Source organism: Macaca mulatta, chromosome 2 (genome assembly GCF_049350105.2).
Source record: "Macaca mulatta isolate MMU2019108-1 chromosome 2, T2T-MMU8v2.0, whole genome shotgun sequence".
Taxonomy (NCBI): domain Eukaryota; kingdom Metazoa; phylum Chordata; class Mammalia; order Primates; family Cercopithecidae; genus Macaca; species Macaca mulatta.
The window spans coordinates 99,927,610-99,947,247 of NC_133407.1; the positions used below are offsets into that span (position 1 = coordinate 99,927,610).

The following is a 19,638-nucleotide window of genomic DNA, read 5'->3' on the forward strand; positions in this document are numbered from 1 at the left end:
CAAGCAATCCACCTACCTTGGCCTCCCAAAGTGCTGGGATTACAGGCATGAGCCACCACACCCAGCCTGATGTGGGCTTTCTAAGAGGCAGCAGCAGATGCCTCTCCTCCCATCCCAGCCACGCATCAAGGATGAATAGGCATGTGGGTGCCTTCCATGGGAGTTACCTGGTGGAGGGTGGGATTTAGGCCCCAGGGAAGGTGATGAGCAGTGTAAGGGACGGTCACACACTGGAGAGACATCGAAGGGTGACATGCCCTTCCAGAGAGTCCAGCTTCTGTTCACCTGATGAGAGGTGACACAGTGCTACTGTGTTCATTCGTTTGACAAATGTGGATGGAGCACTTGCTGTGGATATGCCAGGCCTGGTGGAAATAAACACACACTGCTGCATCACGATGCTCCTGGTCTAGAAGGGGAGACACACATGAAAACAGGTATCATTAACTGTAGTCATGATCACGATGGGAATATAGGGAGTTCCCTTGAAGCACAAGGGAGGCAGCACTCTACATGGTCTAAGGTTGAGTTCTCCTAGAAGCAGACCATGAGACAAGGATTTGAGTGCAAATAATTGAGCAAGCAGTGCAGCAAATGAAGGGAAGAAGTAAGGAAGTATACAGGGAAGTCTGCGGTGAGGATGCATCATAGCACTAATATATCAGTTACTTATTGCTATAACAAATCACCCCAGGACTCCATGCCTTAAACCAGCCACCATTTGTTTAGCTCCTGATTCTGTGGTCAGCTGTTGAGGTTAGGCTCGGCTGTTCAGGTCTTCTGGTCTCATTTGGGCTCCCTCCTGCATCTATAGGCAACCTCAGGTTGGTTGGATGCCTGGCTGTTGGTTTGTGGTTCGCTGGCGTTCCTCCACATGGTCTCTCCTCCTCCAGCAGGCTAGCCCAGGATTACTCTTACAGTGTGGCCAGGGCCCAAAATGCAGAGCAGCAGTGCACAAGACCTCATGAGGCCTAGTTCCAGAACAGATATATTCTCACTTTTGCTACATTCTGTTGATCAAAGCAAAAGTCATAGGGGTCGCATGGAAGTACACTCTGCTTCCTGATGGGAGGAGCTGCAAAGTCACATGGCAAAGGGTGTGATCCAGAGAGGCTGTCAGTCAGTGCATCATCCCCCGCTCCCACAGTGGATGATTGGCACTTCGTCCTGCAGGGAAACGTACCTCTTGGAATGACTATATCTGAGAGGTGAAGGAGCTGGGGTGTTTGTATCCCAATTCCTGAGATTCACTGGGTGAGAGCTACTCTGGGTTAGGTGGGTGGGGACAGTTAGCTCCCTGGCACTTGCATCCTTGTCTAGCTATGGGAAAAGGTCCTCAGATACAAAAATGCAGACACTGGCAGCTGAAAGTCAGCAAAAGCATTGGGGTCAGAAGTGGGGAGTGTGGGAGGGGATGGCAGGGACATGGATGATGTCTCCTGTACCCACTTTCTCACAGACTCTCAGTTGATGAATTTATTCTGAAAAATTCCAACAGGAGTGTCATATCACCTTTTGACATGGAGGCTTCTTCCCATTAGCTTCCTCGGAATACTTTCATTTCAGGTCTTGCCAAACACCCAGCTTTCTCCATTACTATGATAACTATTCTCTATTGCATTTGTCTGCATCTTTTTTTCCCCTTCTCTAGCAAGCATAACAATATATTGCACACATGCAGAAGGGCGTTTGGCTTTACAGCAAACCTGTGAACCATCTATAGGGCTCTGAGTTTTGTTCCCATTTCGCTGAGGACAGCAGCAAAGGCAGATAAGGGATGTGTCCACAGCACGTCCCAGGCAGAGAGGATAAGCCCCCTGAGCCCTGCATGATCCTGGGAGTGACGTGGGCCAAGCCCAGCCAAGCAACAGAACTCTGTGTTTCTTAGGAGCCCTGGCTCCAGCCCAGCTCAGGCATAAGCACAACCCATGACTCTGGGATGCCCCTCAGTTGTCTTACGAAGTAACTCAGGCCTCGCTGTGGGGTAGAGACAAGCCCAGCACTCAAGTTCTTCCAGGTTGGTGGATTTTATGTGTGTACTTGGAGCCAGAGCATTTCTGGTGCAGAATAGGTAGCTGACATGCAGGGATTAGAGTCACTTATCTGAGGTTCAAAAAAGTAAATAGCAGAGGCAGGAGAAACACCTGGTGGGAGGCTCCGGAGCCTGATATTCTAGCAATTTGACCCGTGGCCCCTGACTTTAAATAGCCATTGCAGCTTGGGGAACCTGGCCTGTCTAGGTGGAAACGACTTTTGGAAATTCCTCCTATTGCAGAAAGCATCTGATTTGCAGTTTCCTGAATGCGAGGCTCCAGGTGTAGGGACCGCCACCCAAGGAACTAACCTTTTTCTCTGTTGGGCAGACTGAGGGGAGCTTTTCAAGGTCCACCATACATGAGCAGCAGATAGCTGTCCCCACACATACCATATTTCAGAGACAGCCCCTTCCCTCCTGAGCAGACACTGGCTGACATTTTCCAGCATCGACTTTCTAGATGGTGAGAGGATGGGGATGCTTAGAGGGGCAGTGAAGGCAAGACTGAGGCAGTAAACTGTGGCGACTGTAGAAGAGTCTGCCCATGTGCTCGTAGCGGCCTTCCTCCTGAGACACTTGGGAAGGCTGAGTCTACCTCACAGGTGTGCCTGATAAAATTTTTGGGGGCAGTGTTTTCCTTGGCTTCCAAACATAGACATCCATTGGAGGTTTTATGTGGAAGCATCTTTCCAGCAGGCACAATGACATGGCTATTTCCCTTGTGACTGGACTCAAGAAAAGGACCTATCAAGAGAATGTAGCCCTGAATCCCTCCCTTCTCTCAACTTGGAGCAGACCGGGAGCCATGTGTGGTTTCCTCACTAAGATTTTTGCAGTTTATTCTGTGTGGCTGTGTGTGTTGGTCCCTTGCCACTAATCCTAGACTCACCCATCCCAGCACAGGCTTGTGACTGTGGGCCAAGCCAAATTCTGAAGCAGTGCAGTTATTTGTTGTCTGAACTCAGTCTTCCCCAACACATACTTTTCTTGTTGTCCTGCACACACCTTCTCATCAGCATCCCTCCAAAGTTTGTTCTGAGCCACCTGATATAACTTCAGGTGAACAAGAAGGCTGCCCCGTGGCTTTCCACAGATGAAAGGCCAAAGGCAGCTGTGGCTTTGCCTTGTCCCCAGTGGTCACTGGCCACGGGTGAGACCTGGGTTTCACATGACCTGCCCATAAATCAGTTCGCTGCAATTGCAGTGAGAGAGAAGGTACCTTGTAGAAAACCTCTAGATTTTATGAGCTTGTTTCCCTGACTCCATTCCAAAGCCATGGGTGAGACTTGGGTTTAACATGACCGGCCCATAAATCAGTTTGCTGAAATTGCAGAGAGAGGGAAGGTACCATGTAGAGAACCTCTAGATTTTATGAGCTTGCTTCCCTGACTCCATTCCAGAGTGATCTTGATCCAAAAATGACAAGGCTGGGTGGATGCCACTGATGTCACACCCAGATCCCTTGCTGTGCAGGTGCACTGCTCCCAGCTGCTGTGCTGGCTGCTAGCTGCTCACAGCGGCCCCTCCTTTGGTCTGGAAAGTCACCCTTACCCTGCCAGGGAGGGTGACTTGTTAGCCAATGTCTGGCTGATGTGGGGTGTGGATTAACTCCCTGGTGCAGTTTATGCTGCACAGCTCCCCTTGGCGTCTGGTTGAGGCTAGATTCCCCCTGCGCACACAGCCTTGGTCCACTCCTGCCCCGTCCCTGCCCCAGCCTGGTTCCCTGGCTTCCCAACCGATCCCTGGATCTCTGCCACAGGCTCTGGCTTCCAGGGAAGGGAGCCTGTCCTGAGATGCGGCAGAACCTCATGTTTTATTTATCTGCTCTTAGATCTCCTGTCCGGGCAGGCTGATTCCTTTTTAGGATTCCAAGTTTCAAAAGGAAATCAAATCCAATGCATTTATCAGACATTAGTGGGAGAGGGAAAAAAAACAGTTGCTCATTGGCTTTTTATTTGCCCTCTTGGAATTGCAGAGAATTTTGTTATTTTTATTTTTAAAAACCAGACTTGTGGAATAAAGTGTGGGAGACCACTTCAGGCTGGTCCAGGGGACTTTGTGTCTTCCCCTGAGGCTTTGTTTTTAAAGAGGACTTTCCAGACCCAAGGGAAGGGAAGGGGGGCTCCCTTGAGAGAAATGGCTTTCAGGCAAAGTCGTTACTGGTGGGGAACTGAAGACAGGTACAGTCCTTACTGCATAAGGGGACAGGTGATGTTCAGTTGCAATCATAAGCCTTTCTCAGCAGGAGCACTGGACTCTCTTTTAAGAAAGTTTTCTGTGATAATGAGATTTGAACTGGAGGAAATGCTGTTCTTTCAGTTAACAGTTGTGTTTTTTTCAAGAAAAGAAAGACAAATGTTAAAACTGTTTTTTGTTTGTTTGTTTGTTTGTTTTTTCCTGGTGTAAAAGAACAATTTCACCTCCTAAGCCAAGAAGGAAAAAATTCTCATCTAAACCACCAGGCTTAAAGGTGGCTCCTTGTCAGTCCTGAGGTGGCAGGATTGAGGTGAATGAAATCAACCACAGTTTCTAATGTCTTCTTATATGCCTTCAGAAACGCCTTGCTCACCTTTCCTCCTGCTGTCCTAGGCTGAGCCTGCCACCCCTTCTTCCCTCTGTCCATCACGGCCTCTCCTTAGGGTCATTAATTCAGTCCGTACCACTCACCTTCCCATAGGACAGGTGCTCTTAACCTGGAGTCTATGTCCTCTTGCTGATCTGTGAGCCCAGATAAGAAAACGATTGCATTTTGTTTTCACTAACTACACACTGAAATTTAACATCATATTCAATTATGAATGTAGGAAACAGATTACAGTAATATTACCAAGACCTGTGACTCTGTCCCAAATAGAAATCACAGGTATTGTCAAATCAAGTTAGAGTTATTGCAGGTATTTCAAACTACCATTTACATTCATCCCTCCTTCAGAGTTATACTATTAGATTTACTTCCAGATCTTTTTATTTAATAATTTTTTTAAAGCATATTGCTAAACTACACATTTGTGCCCTCCCCTTTCCCATAGGGCTACCTCACCTCCTGGGAGAAAAGATTCAAAATCTAGGAGATTCATAATTTCAATATATTCCATTGCTTGTGACTATTTATGGCCCCATTTGGTTCCTGAGCTAGAAACAGAAAAGTTATGACCATGACAGAATTACTTGTCAAGGGACCATGATGACGCTGCTAACCTGGGCTTTCTTGAGCTGTCTGCTCTGCCAGCTTTGATGAAATGCACATATACTGCTTGCATTTTCTATGCAATGGCCAAGTGTAACAGGCAGCACATGTGTGGCAGATTGTGGCAGCAGGATCTTGCTGGGTCAAGTCATACATTGTGGCACACCAGTGCTGTCTTAGGACATTGGACCTCCGAGCAGCCTGCAGATCTTGGGAATTCCTCTGCCCCCTAAAGTATTCCTTGTCTTTTATCCAGTTGTTACAGTGAGTGAACCTGATTTGTTCCAGATGTCCTAAGATTTAGTGATTCCGGAAACTATTCCTAAAGTCAAGGCTGATGAGGATTTGAATTCCTCTGTTAGCTGGGAACCAGCAGTTCTTTACACAGTTAAACAGATGGGGCAGGAGGAGGGAGACTGAGCTGCCTGGAGGGATGGGGGGCCCTCTGACTGGCTTATTTGCCTTGTTAGAAAGAGGATGACCTTTGAAGCAAATATCGATTACACCACTGCATGAGTTATTAAAAGAGCCGGAGTTGGGGCCAGAGTCAGCTGGGCAGGGACATGGACATGCTATTTTTTTTTAAGTAATACATATTTACCTTAATTATCTGAATGTTCTTGCTAGGGAAACCACTATTTTGGCTCGGATCACCTTAGTAAATGCTTTTTTCTTTCTCTCACTTTTTGAGCATAGAACTGGCCCAGGTGGGTACCTATGAGGGAGGTAGAGGTATTTCTGACTTCCTATAAGTGAGTTTTTCAAATCAGAAATTCAGTCCCAGGAATGATTTCCCTGACCCACTGTAAATTTTAATTGAGGTGCCTTACAGGGGTGCCCTATGATCTCTCTCTGGAGTTAATAACCATATGGATCTGTTTTGCCTGATTAGAAGGGATTTCTAAAGCATGATGAGATGGGGAAGCGCAACTCCAAGTACATGGCATAATAACTCATTCCCAGAGGAAGTTAAAACATGTACACATACATATGGAATGTTCTGTTTAATGATATTATTGGTTTATGCAGTATTTGAATATATAAATATGAATATAAAGCTATGTACTGTTGTGGATTTAAAACAAAAGCAGAACTTAACTAATGTTGCTGTTTAGATTTTTTTCAAGTGTATTTGAATGCAGACAAGTGTCCAGATAGATGCTAGTGGAAGTCTGAGACAAGCTATGTAAGGGTATCAACCCAGGGTTCCACTGGAGCTGGGCCAGACTACTGGGTTGTGTATCTAGAGAGACCAGGGCAGGACTGCTGGAGGACAAGCTGAGTGGTGCCGAGGTAGGGCAGTGATATGGTTTGGCTGTGTCCCCACATAAATCTCATCTTGAATTGTAGCTCCCATAATTCCCACATGTTGTGCAAGGGACCTGGTGGGAGGTAAATAAATCATAGGGGCGGGTCTTTCCTGTGCTATTCTTGTGACAGTGAATAAGTCTCACGAGATCTCATGGTTTTATAAAGGGGAGTTCCCCTGCACACACTCTCTTGCCTGCCACCATAAGATGTGACTTTGCTCATTCACCTTCCGCCATGATTGTGAGGCCTCCCCAGCCATGTGGAACTGTGAGTCAATTAAACCTCTTTCCTTTATAAATTACCCAGTCTCAGGTATATCTTTATTAGCAGCATGAGAACAGGCTAATGCAGGCAGGATAGGCACACCTGGGAAGGAGGCCGGGGTCAGATAAGATGGTAAGCTTTGAACAAAGGGAAGCTTGTCATAGGGGATGTTGAACTGGTTGGGATGAGGAGCATCCAATGGGCTAGAGGAGGTGATTTAGGGCTGAGGCTGTAAACCACAGGGGATTACCTATGTTTATTTGAGGCCAGTTGCAGGATAACCACAGGACAAGACTAGTAGTTGGACAGAAATAACAATTTTTATTATTCTAGAATAGATTAAAATACAAAAATAAAATTAGATTTTGTTTCTCTGATTTATTTAGAATTGAACCTTTTTTGGTACAATATTCTTCTTTAGTATTTCTTGGTGATTTTTTTTTTTACAACAAAAAGTAGAGCAATACCTTTCTTGGTGTTCTTGGTTAGTAAAATAAATCCCTAATATTTGCAACAATCTCTAGAGTCTTCTAAATCAGGAAATTTTAATGACTTTCACAGCAGTAAAAATTGATATTTATATTCTAAATAATTCGATGTTTCAATGAAATCTGCAGGAATCCAAAACAACAGGCAGTCACTAACTAAAATGGGACAGCAAGACAAAAATAGTTTCCTATCCCTGTAGGAAACAGAAATCTCGGAGCTTTCACTGCATGAAAACCAACTCCATTTTAGTACCTCGTTGCACTTCAGGCTTTCCCTGTCCAGAGTTCTCACACATGACAGTGAGCTCCAACTACAACTTATTCCAAGCTGAGAGTAATGGACTGAGAATCTGAAAACATGACACATCAATCCATTCCCCACCTTTCCCCTGCGGGACTCAAAAAAACAACATTTCCCAGGCTCCCTTGCAGATAGACTTCTTGTGAGGTTCAGCCAATGGGATCACTGGTGTGAGATTGGAGAAAGGGAGTAGGAGAAAAGTCAGGGTGTTTCTCCCCAACTCCAGTCACTTCAAGCAGCATTTCTGGCAGTAGCTACTTCTCCTCCATGGTCTTAGCTCCCTCTTGGCAGTCCCAGTCCCAGTCGTAATCACAACACCTCCTCTCCCGGTCCCTCCAACTCTAAGAGTGTCAGCAGTTGCTTCTGATCTCAGCTTTTCCTCATCTTACCTTGTTTGCTCTTCTGGTTCTTCTCACACCTTTGTACCTGGTTCCCCATTCTAATCCCTTCTATGAACTGCTTGGCCTGGGTTCTGCTTTCCTGTCTGGCCTCTGACTAATACACAGTGGATTTGAATCCTGGTACTGCCACTAGTTACTAAATAAGTTATTAAGTGGCCTACCTTATTTAGTCCTCAATGTCTTTGCAAAACGGGAGGAGGTTGGTCTGTAATGGATTCTGAGATCCCTTGAAGCTTTGAAAATCCATGAGTCTCTAAACTTTGATCTCATAATACATATTCATGAAATGGCTACATTTTTCTAGCTCCATTACAGAGATAGTTTTTTATTATTTGCTTTCCAGGACATGGTCTTAGCCTTCATAATTCTGTTTGTTTACAGATTTCATGATTTACCCCGGCATCATTCCACTAAAGGCTGATGTTGGCGGCATTATGCTTAGGAGACATAGAAATGTTGTGGTTTTGAGAATGGGCTTTTATATTGTTTGGCATAGATCACTAAAGAACAGTTACCTGTGTCATGAAGGAGAGGCCCCCAGACTGGCACTTTGAATGCAAATTCTTCTGTAACAAATCCAGGAGACTTTGGAATAACTCTCAGATGCAGCAGTAGACTTGACTGTAAAAGCTCCCAGCCCATAGAGGTGAGCAGAGGCTGAGGAGTAAACACCTTACCAACATTCTGGGACAGAATAGCATGAACGCTGTTGTACCTTGGAGGTACAATAGCAGCTGCCTTCCTAGGTGGGGAAGCTGAGAGCAGCGTCTTACAGGAGTGCATGCCCTGTAGAGAGAGGCTCAGAAACTTGTGCTTGCTGACATGTATATCTTCTCGAATTGGTCCCTAGTGAGTCTATCCAAAGTGAATTGCACTGGGGAAACTCAGAAATATACACCCCTCAGATTCACCAAGGGTGGTATCTTGTGTATTTCCTTTAAGTTGTACCAGTTTATGGCAGGGGCAGTGTTTAAAATAGTTAAGAACCTGCACAGCATGAGCACACCTATCTTTGAGAACAGTTGCCAGCCATAGAGAACTGGTACAGCTCCCCTGGTACAACCCACTGATGGTCAGTCTGGGGCCAGGGGTGCCTTTGGTCACCCACACCCACATTTGGCAGGACTATGAGGTCTGGGACTTGAACCACATCAGTAGAAATTGAGACTATGGCACCTGGGATGCCTCCTTGTGACAGGTGCACAAGAAGGAAAGCGAGCAGAATGTGGATCCCAAGGGTTGGGTATGGTTTCTCCAGGCTCTTTCCAGAAGGAGCCTGGGCCCCTGTAATTCAGAGATACTCAGATTAACAGATCTGGTCTCCAGCCAGTGACAGGCCTCAGTCACTGGACCATTCTCCCATTCAGAAAGCTGACATAGGATCCTGTAGCAGGAATGATCAGTGCTGGCTGCATCCCTTTTATACTTATGTGCTATGCTGGTATGCAGCTACCAGTAACTATATCTCTTTGCATTTTCTGCCTACCAAGTATCTTGCCAGAGGTACTGGGAGTAGATGTGCAGCTCCCCGCCTCTGCAGTAGCCCTCAACAAATGACTGACGGGAGTGGGCACATAAATATTCCCTCATCCCACCAATGGGATAACTCTGTTCTGCTCATGTGTTGCACAGTTTCCCAGAGCTCCCCAGCAAGATTAAGTTCCAGGTGCTCAGGGAGCTGACTGGCTTGATGTTGCTGCCTTTGCTGGTTGCCTGTCCTTCTGTGTCTCACTCTATGCCTTCCCTACTGGTGTTTTATGGAACCACCTCTGGAATAAACAACTTACTTTCAAACCTGTCTCCAGCTCTGCATGTGCGGGAGCCTGCACTGACATTCTTTATTCCCTAGATCTGTGTGGCTTGCTACTTTTTTTCCCACCACATCACAGGTAATGAATGAGGTTCATTTGTACAGCATACAACTTTGGACATCAGATTTTGGTGAAACTCAAAATTACTTGGTGAAAAAGAAAAGCGCACATATGTTATGCTTTTTTTTTTTTTTTTAGCATTTCATAATATTCACTAAAGCATTTTATAAGCAACTGAGTTGTAGGAACGAAATATGATCAATTTTTTAAAACTACCTTTTTTTTTTTTTTTTTTTTTGAGACAGTCTCTCGCTCTTTTGCCAGACTGGAGTGCAGTGGTGCGATCTCAGCTCACTGCAACCTCTGCCTCCCAGGTTCCAGCCATTCTCCTGCCTCAGCTTCCCAAGTAGCTGGGACTACAGGTGTGCACCACCATGCCCAGCTAATTTTTGTATTTTTAGTAGTGACGGGGTTTTACCATGTTGGCCAGGATGGCCTCAGTCTCTTGATCTCATGATCCACCTGCTTCAGCCTCCCAAAGTGCTGGGATTACAGGCATGAGCCACCACGCCCAGCCCAAAACTATTTACTTTTATTTTTACTCAAATTTATTTACCCTGGACCTCTTCTTCACAAGTAGTAACACAAGCAAGTGTGTATCATTAAAGATTTATCACAAATCAACCATATTATATTGTAAGTAGAGCGAAACTGGTGAAACAAATTTTATTCAATGCAGTGTATCCCAAAAGTGATTATTTGAGCATATAATCAATATTAAAACAGCTGTGGAGATTTTTACATCTTTGTGTGTGTGCTGTCTTTGAAAACTCATGTGTATTTTAAACTTAATTCAGACCAGCCACATTTTAAGTGCTCAAATGCCACATGTGGCACTGGTCTAGAACATGAACTTCAGAGTTGTCCCACTCAATAGGCAAGGGAGCTGGGGTAATTACACACCAGTTCCCATCAGTCATTGAGGGTTGCTGCAGAGCATGTCAGAAACTTAATTCTTAGGCACTTTCCTGGCCTGCAGAGGAAAGCCCTCTGACAAAGAGATTGGGATACTGACTAGATAGAACTGCAGCCTGTGCAGGTTACAGTGATAAGACTCACGTGGAACCACTAATAGCCGACTACATTTTTTAATATCTTCACTTTGGTGCCTTATTATTGTCAAATTACTTGCAATAATATATCTTAAGTTGGCCACTCAAGAAAACTTGGTTAAATTCACTGGCCTAGAAGATCAACATCAAATCTTTGTCTTCAAGATCTAAGAGAATCTGGATGTGCCCTACACATATCTACTTGCCTCTCGCTAATCTTTCTGCTAAGAATGTCCTTCTCCTGCCCCTTTCCATGTTATTTCTGCCCACCTTCATCCTCTGATCATGTTTATTTTTCTCTCTGGCTGGAATATACTCCCTGTTTTTCTGCCCATCCATAGGCAGAGCATTTTACAAGCAAGTGACTTTTAGGATCATTCTTTCAGATGTGGTTCAATTGCTACCTGTCTCTGGAAGCTTCATGTAATAACTTCAGTCAACAGTGATTTCTTTCCCCTGAGTTTCTCTTGCCCCTTGATCTTACCTGTTCCTTTGGCGGGTCTTACCAAATTCATGGTTTATTTCCTGGGTAATTCATTTACCAGCATGCATTCAGGAGGTGCCTGACAGTCCTCACTTATTCCCTGTAGCTTAATTAACACCGTCCCTTAATTATTGATGTTATAATCAATTTATTTGGTATTTTGTGCTTGTATCCCTCATAGAAAGACATCAGATAAGCAATTTTGGTTTTTTGGTTTACTCATGTTTGTAATTTTAAACTCTGAAAATTGAAAACCTTTGATAGCTGTCAACAAAGTACCCAGAAAGAAGGCTGCCCACAAGAGTGGCTAAAGACATCTAGAGTTATCTCAAATGCCTCCACAAATTTCAAAGAAAATTGTCAAGAGAAAAATTAAGCACCTCGGTAGCATTTGCAAAGAGATGATACCTTATATTCTAAATATTCTCCCAGTATTCTAAAATATTCTAAATGCTAAGAAAAATAAACACAATTTTATTTATAATATTATAGCCAAGTAAGTTTCATGTACATTGTATACTATTTAATTGCATTTTTATATGCTTTAAGAGCAATGGGAAAGGCAAAGGAGCACTGGACCAGGGGTTAGAGCTCTGCCTTTGTCTGCTGAGTGACCTTGAGGAAGTCACTTAACTGTCTGCCTTTATCTGCAAAATGGTGACCCAAATGAACCCCCTTCCAGCTGTCAAATTCCATGTCTGATTTTATGATGTCTGCCCTTTTTAAGAATGGGAAGCATTGTTTGTGATTTCACATTGCAAGGGCTATTTACATGTGTGCTTTGCATTATTGATTTTATGATACATTGTTGAGAGTATCTGATTTTTTGGAAGCTGAATCCTTGCTAAGGACATGCTGTCCCCAGTTGTGATATTGCTCCTAGGAAGAATACAGTCTGCTTCACAATGTCCTTTTTGGTATGATTTCCATGACTGAGAAAACTGGGGATTGTATGTGTAGTACATCTGGTTTATCCACTTGTCTGTCCATGGACACTTTGGATTGTGTCTACCCTTGGCTACTGTGAATAGTGCTGCTATGAACATGGGGGAACAAATGTCTCTTTGAGTTCCTGCTTTCAGTTCATTGGGTAATATACCCAAAACTACAATTTTGGGGTTATATGACAATTCTATGTTTAATTATTTTGAGAAATATTCATATTGTTTTCCAAGCAGCCGCTCGATTTTACATTCCTACCAACAGCGCACAAAGGTTTCAATTTCTCCACGTTCTTGACAATTCTTATCTTCTGTTTTTTTGGTAGTTGCCATCCTAATAGGCATGAGGTGGGAAAAAGTGGTTTTTAAAATGTAACAGATGGATAAACAACTGGGAGAAATAAGAGAAGGAGGGAAGGATGGATGGATGGACAGACTTGGCTGCTCTACACTATTATCCTAGTCATCATTGTCAAATATAGTTGTGGTTGATAGATACAATACCAATAATGATAATGATGGTGTAATGAGAAGTTTTTTAGTGCAAATAGTTGGATGCATTTGATTAACACTTGTGCTAGCCTTTACTCAGGCTAGATTTATGATGGCAGCAAAAGAAAAGGTCATGGTTTTTATGTCTGAGACTTAAGGAAAATCTAAATGATCCAATAGAAAATTATTAAGCATCATCCAAAAAATTATCTGGATAGAAGGGGAAAATTTTGCTTCAGTGGCCTTAGTGATTCAGCACATGTGGTTGATATGGAAATGTATTGCATTTACCTAACAAGGAACTTTGAATGGTAATCCTAATGTACAGTGATGAATGAGGGTAGAGAACAAGTTCTACAGAGATTTTCTGGCTTGACACAGCTGCCAGGATGTCATCAGTAACATCAGCCATTGAGTATAGTGAATGAATTGGTGCTAAACTTAAGTGCAAACCCAATAACACAGTCAAAAAAATCTGACTGCTATGAGATGTACTTGGGTAGGATTTTTAAAAACAAATGAGCAATATATTTCCAGCAGGCTATATACATGCTGTAAGATAAGCTTTATAGAAACAGTACACTTTGTATCTTATGTTGACTACTAATAAGGATTTTCATATAAAAGCACAGCAAAGCGGTCCGTGTACAAAGTAATATAACCCACTTAAAAGACTGCACAAGCAAATTAAAATTAATGGGGAAATTTCTCAGGGAATAAAATTTCTTGAAGATTAGAAACACTGTTCCTCAATAAATAAGCACCCCTGCAGTGTTTAGCACAAAAACTCTATGCTTGATCGTTTTACTATTTCAGCAGGACTGTAAGAGAGGTTGGTCTTTGTGGAGTCCTGTTCCTTTCAGGTGTTAGTAAACTTTCTTGCCAAAGCCCTTCCTGACTGAGATGGAGATGATATTAGAGCCATAGCTGGGACAACCTTCATGCCAAAGGAGGTGTGCTGCTAGTTGCAGCTCAGACCCTACATGGCTGGGTGACCTCAGTTGGGTGGGTTCCCCTTTCTGGGGCTCAACTTCTTCATCTGTAAAATGTGAAGGGGGAGCTAATGATCTGTTGTGGGGATGTCATGGATATTCATTCATTCAAGTGTTCACTGAACACCTGCTAGGAGAGACCAGCCTCTCTGACAGTCCTGCTGAAAGGTGGAAACAATCAGGCACAGGGTTTGTATGCTGAACATTCCACGGTGCTTAGTTATTTATTGAAGAAGAATCTCTCTGATATTCAGAGAACTTTATTCCCTGAGAAATTTTGTGCCAGGCACAACTCTGTCACTAGGAGTTCAATGATAAGCAAAGTCAGAGAAGGGTCCTGCCCCCGGTGTTTAGATTCTAATGAGGGATAGACAGTCCTTAACCAAAATAGCCCCACAAACAAATGCGTAATCACAACTTCAATAAGTGCCATGAAGGGTTGATGGAGCACATGGGGATGGGGAGGGCTCATAATGGGAGGATTTATTTCACCCAGGCAGGGAGATCAGGAAGGACCCCCTGGGGACATGATAGTCAGGGGGCTGGAGAAATGTGGGTTTTGGTGGAGAGGAACGAGTTTTGAAGGGATAGGAGATGATGAGTTCCTATACCAGCACAGCATCTTCTCTCTCTGCATCTCAATTTCCTCATCTCTCAAATATGGGCCTAACATCGAGACCCTTTCACAGTGTTGTGAGGTTTCAGAAGGATGACATATTTGACAACACCCTATATCATGCTGGCATATCACATTTTCATTTCATTTCTAAAAATAACTTTGGAAGCAGAGATGTGCTGTTTTAGTCAAAGATTTTTTTTAGCTTTGGAGAAAGAATGAAACCCCAGCTTTGAGGCTCCTCTAAAAAAATCTGAGCTCACATTCTGCCCTGGAAGTTGCCTGGCTGCTTCCCTTAATCACAGAGCCATGTTTGAATCACTTGACATTGAAATCCTGGGAATGACTTTGCTGTGTGATTAAGTGACAGAGGCTCAAGGTTTGGGGATTGGCAGAAGTTTAGATGTCCCTGGCCTGATCCCTTGCCCTTTATATACAAGGAAAGGAGGCTGATCACATGAACAACTAAACTGGAATGAAAAGGCAGCCCCTCCTCTATGGTCCTGGGCTCGTCTATACTGTCTCCCTGCCAAACATTCCATGGAAACCTTGGACACTGTCTGATGTCAGGGATACTTGTGAATGCCTGTCCACTTCCTTCTTGAGATAAAGCTAGGTTAGCGCTCTCTCATAACTCAAGCCTGAGGTTTATTCTTTTAATCTTCCAAAAACAAACAGAAGGACAGAAATAACCTATCCACTGTTTAAGATTAAAATGGCCAACAATAATAAATAATTGCCACAATAGCTTGAGATCAGGGTCTTAATTTATTGGAGGCCGTTCAAGAATTTGCAACTCTTAAGTTAATTTTTCACATCTTGTTTGGATCCTCAGAGCCCGTGCTTCCAAAGCAAGGCCATCATATTTCTCATTGCACATGTTATTCTTGTTGATGTGCCAGACATGCAGGAGAGTGAGGTCCTCTCTTCACGGATGGGTAATGAAGATTCTACCCCCCAGAAATTAGTATTTCAAAGTATTTTCACCTATGGAGATTTTGAATGGTTCTCTTCTTTTGCATGGTATATTAGCTGTATTAATGGTTGCAAACAACAAAAACATATGCTGGTTAATTCAAGCAGAAAAGGAATTTATTAAAAGGATGTGGGGTGGTTCAGAGCATAGGCAAGAAGGCTGGGGAACCAACACAGACACGAAACAGAAGAGGCAAGACTCAGCCCAGGGTTCCACCTCTGGGCTCTCTACTGCTCTGTAGCTACTTCAGGTGATCCCTGGTGTCTCTGTGCAACCCCCAAAATTTGTAGCCCTGGGTGGGAGCATCTGTTACCACATCACTGCCACTTGATCACCTTTAGATCACATGATTTCACTTAGGCAAGTACCCACACCCTAGTCATCAAGAAGAGAGGAAAGAGAGGATCTGTCCCCTTTCTGCTAATGTGCCCCTCCCACTTATCTTGAGATTCTCCCAAAACGATAGGATGTCAGGATGCTGAGTGGCCAAAAATAACAACCGTTCATTATACAAACCCTTGTATCCTTAATTACATCTTCCATTAACTGGTTGTCCAATTCAAACTGGCCACTCACATGGATTTATTTTGTTCAAAGGTCACATCACATAATAACCATCAGTCTCTCATGCATCTTCATCCTTGTCACCTTCAGCCTCAGCCATATCAATGTTCTCATCCTCACCCCGTTCACTCACCCCTCTCCTGGGCCCCCATTTCCCTCCATGTCCTCACACCTCAAACATTCACCTCTTTCTCCTCCAACTCCCAGTCTTTGACCCTACTTCTATTTCACTGCAAAAGAGAAGCAATCACAGAGGGATTCCTACATGTTCCTACCACCCATCTATTAATGCATCTTCAGCTCACCTCTAGCCAGGCAAGAACAGCCCTTCCAGTCGTTCATCAGACCCCAACAATTATCTCCTGTCATGTTTTCATTAATTGTTCCTTCTCTAATGTATCATTCCCATTAGCATGCACATATACTATGGTAATTCCCATCTTAATAAAAAAGAGCCAAAAAGCTCCCTGGAGCCCACTTCCCCGACCAGCTACCATCCAACTTCTCTGTTCCCCTTTAGAGAAAAACTCCTCCAAATAGTTGTCTGTCCTCATTGCGTCCATTTGTTCTCCTCCTGCATCTCTGAAACTCTCTCAAGTCAGGCTTTCCTCCCATCACACCACTTCAGCAGTTCTTATCAAGGTCACCAGTGACCTCCAGAAGGCTGATTCCAATGACCAGTTCTAATTATTCCCATTGTTGTGACCTCTCTGCCACATTGGACAAAATTGATCCTTCCTTTCTTGAGCTTGTCCTCTGTGACCATGTGGATGCCTTCTCTCTCAATTTTCCTCTTCCTGCCCTAGCCATGCTTTTCCAGTCTTGTTCGCTGATACCTCCTCATCTTCAACTTGTAAATGTGAGTCCTCATCTCTATCTATACTCATTTCCTAGTGATCGTATCTAGTCTGTCCCAAATGTATCTCTACCCCAGAATCCTCCTTCAACTCCGGACTCATGCATCCACCTGCCTTAATATCTCCTTTAAAATCCAATAGGCATTTGGGTTTTCTCTGCTGAACCTTCTCGACCCAGTCTTTCCCATCTCAATAAATGACAACTTTTCTCTGCTAGTTATTGAATCCAAAATCCTTGGAGCAGTCCTTGACTCCTCTTTTCTTAACACCCTTCATCCAGTCCATGAGGAAAATCTGTTGGCATGACCTTTGAAATGTGTCCAGAATATGACCCCATCTTACCCCCTTGGCTGCCACCACCCTGGCCTCCACATTCATCTTCTCACACCTGGATTGTCACAAGAGCCTCCTACCCAGGCCCCCTGTTCCTTTCCTGGCCACTCCACAGACCGTTCACATCACAGCCAGTGTGAGCTTCCTTTAAACATGAACATCCAGTCACACTGCTGCTCTGCTCAGAGTCCTGAAGGGGCTTCCAAGGGTCAAACCAAGGTCCCCATGCTGGCCCACAAGGCCCTGTGGGATCTGCTGCCTCAACTCCCTTGGCCCCTGTGAGCTCATTCCTTCCTGCTCTCTTTATCACTCCTCTCCAGCTACACTGACCTCCTTGCTGTTACCTGCACGTGCCAGGCACATGCCCACCTCAGGGACTTCTCCTTTGCTAGTCCCCATGTACCTGTGTTTCTTGCTCCCCTTTTTCTTTGGGTTTGTACTGAAAGGTCACCTCATCAGTGAGGCTTCCCCGATCACCTTATTGTAAATTGCACCCCATCTCCCTTGCAAGTCTGGCACATTCTATCCTCCTTACCCTTTGTAAGTTTTCTCCACAGCTCTTATCACAATCTGACACACATATTTGCTTCTTTTTGTGTGTGTTTTCTCTCTCCCTGAAGCGACAAGGACTCTGTTTTCTTTGCTGCTTCTTCCCTAGCACAGAGTAGTGGCTGGCACGTGGTAGGCACTCAAAAATAACCGAATGAATTCATGTACAAATGAATCCCACACTTAGGTTATTAAATGCCTTATAGTTTTTTAAGTTTGATATACAGGATTTCCTGTGAGCCTCTAAACAGTCTAGTGAGTTAGGCAAGGTAGAACCCTGTGCTTTACATGAGAAGCTGAGGCCCCAGAGCTAACTGATTGCCCGATGACCCATGGCTGGTTAATGGGGCTCCTGGAACTTGTAGTTCCAATCTCAGTTTCTGCCCGCCACCTTCAACTACCCCCTGTGTCTCATGTTATATTAGTGTAGGCCTCAGGGCATTCATTGCTGTCTATTTTTCATTACAGTATGGATGAGAAAACCCTGTATCTTGCTTTGGGGGCTGTGAAGAACATCTCCCTAAACATCTCTATCTCCAACCTCGGAGATGATGCCTATGACGCCAACGTGTCCTTCAATGTTTCCCGGGAGCTCTTCTTCATCAACATGTGGCAGAAGGTAAGGAGGGCATCCCTGTAAAGAGCGTTTGTTCCATCTGGTACACTTGCCGGCTTTCATTATAGCCTGGAATAGGCAATGATTCTACAAACACTATTGCTTTCTGTGGACTATCATTTAGAATGATTAGAACTTTTTTCGTCCTGGACTTAGAAAATATGTTGGTATAGCCATAAATACCCTTAGAAATATGTTGGTATAGCTGTAAATACCCATAGAGTGCCAGAGAAGTGTCTGTAGTTACATAGTCTCCCATCCCTTCTCTCTTGTGGAATCCTCTCCCTATGGTTTTACATCTGGCCCCTTCTTGGAGATGGTACAGTTGCTGTCTCCAGCAAACACATGTTCTAGAGAATTCCAGTTTTAGGTCAGTAGTTGTGAAAGTAAGGGCAGATCACCGCTTGTTGTGCTAGGTATTATATATGATGTACTTGATGTTTCTACTAGAGGGTCACTGCTTTGGCCTGTGTTTTGGATTCCTTATTTATTTATTTTTTTTTTGGAGACAAGTCTCGCTTTGTCACCCAGGCTGGAGTGCAGTGCCACAATCTCGGCTCACTGCAACCTCCACCTCCTGAATTCAAGTGATCCTCCCACCTCAGCCTCCCAATTAGCTGGGACTACAGGTGTGCGCCTGGCTAATTTTTGTATTTTTTGGTAGAGACAGGGTTTTGCCATGTTGTCCAGGCTGTTCTCGAAATCCTGACCTTAAGTGATCCGCCTGCCTCGGCCTCCTGAAGTGCTGGGATTACAGGTGTGACCCACTGCCCCGGCCTTCCTAACATATTTGAATGAATTGAGGTAGTTAAATTATTTCCACAAATTGAGTGAGTTTTTTTAGAGTGAATTAATTTGAAGTGAAGTTTATATAGTGTGACTCAAAGGTACAGTGCTGGTATTCTCCCCTACCCGTAATCACCCCGAGTGTACTACCTCTCAGAGGAAGTAGAACAGGCTTCCCCATAGACAACAAGGGGGAACAAGTAGACAAAAGTCGACACCGTTCTACCCAGCATTGCTCTAACGGTTGATAGCTGTTCAGCTGGGACTGCTTGCAGCTTTTTAATATTTACAGCCTTGAACAGGGGTGCCTTGTTCTTTATGTTAAAATGGAACCACAATCACTTTCTGCGGAAAACCTTCACTCTGCCCACTGATGAGCACTGGGCATACATTGAGCAGGTCAATGGCATTTGTTCAGACACATATTCTGTGGGCTCAATAGTGTTGACAGGATTGTGCCAAGCCTGCCCAGCTTAGGGGACAGCTGAAATGCTCAGAGCTACCAACAGCGGAGGCACTCCA

The 19,638-nt window shown here is 44.2% G+C and overlaps 1 protein-coding gene across 2 annotated transcripts in view; it reads left to right on the forward strand.

The window, feature by feature from the left end:
- ITGA9 (integrin subunit alpha 9) overlaps nt 1-19,638 on the forward strand; it is a 388,682-nt gene that overhangs the window by 220,630 nt on the left and 148,414 nt on the right. For both annotated transcript variants that reach the window (XM_015131366.3, XM_077992146.1), the window contains exon 18: nt 18,183-18,333. In XM_015131366.3, coding sequence (XP_014986852.3) covers nt 18,183-18,333 — 151 coding nt within the window. The remainder of the gene's footprint in view (nt 1-18,182; nt 18,334-19,638) is intronic.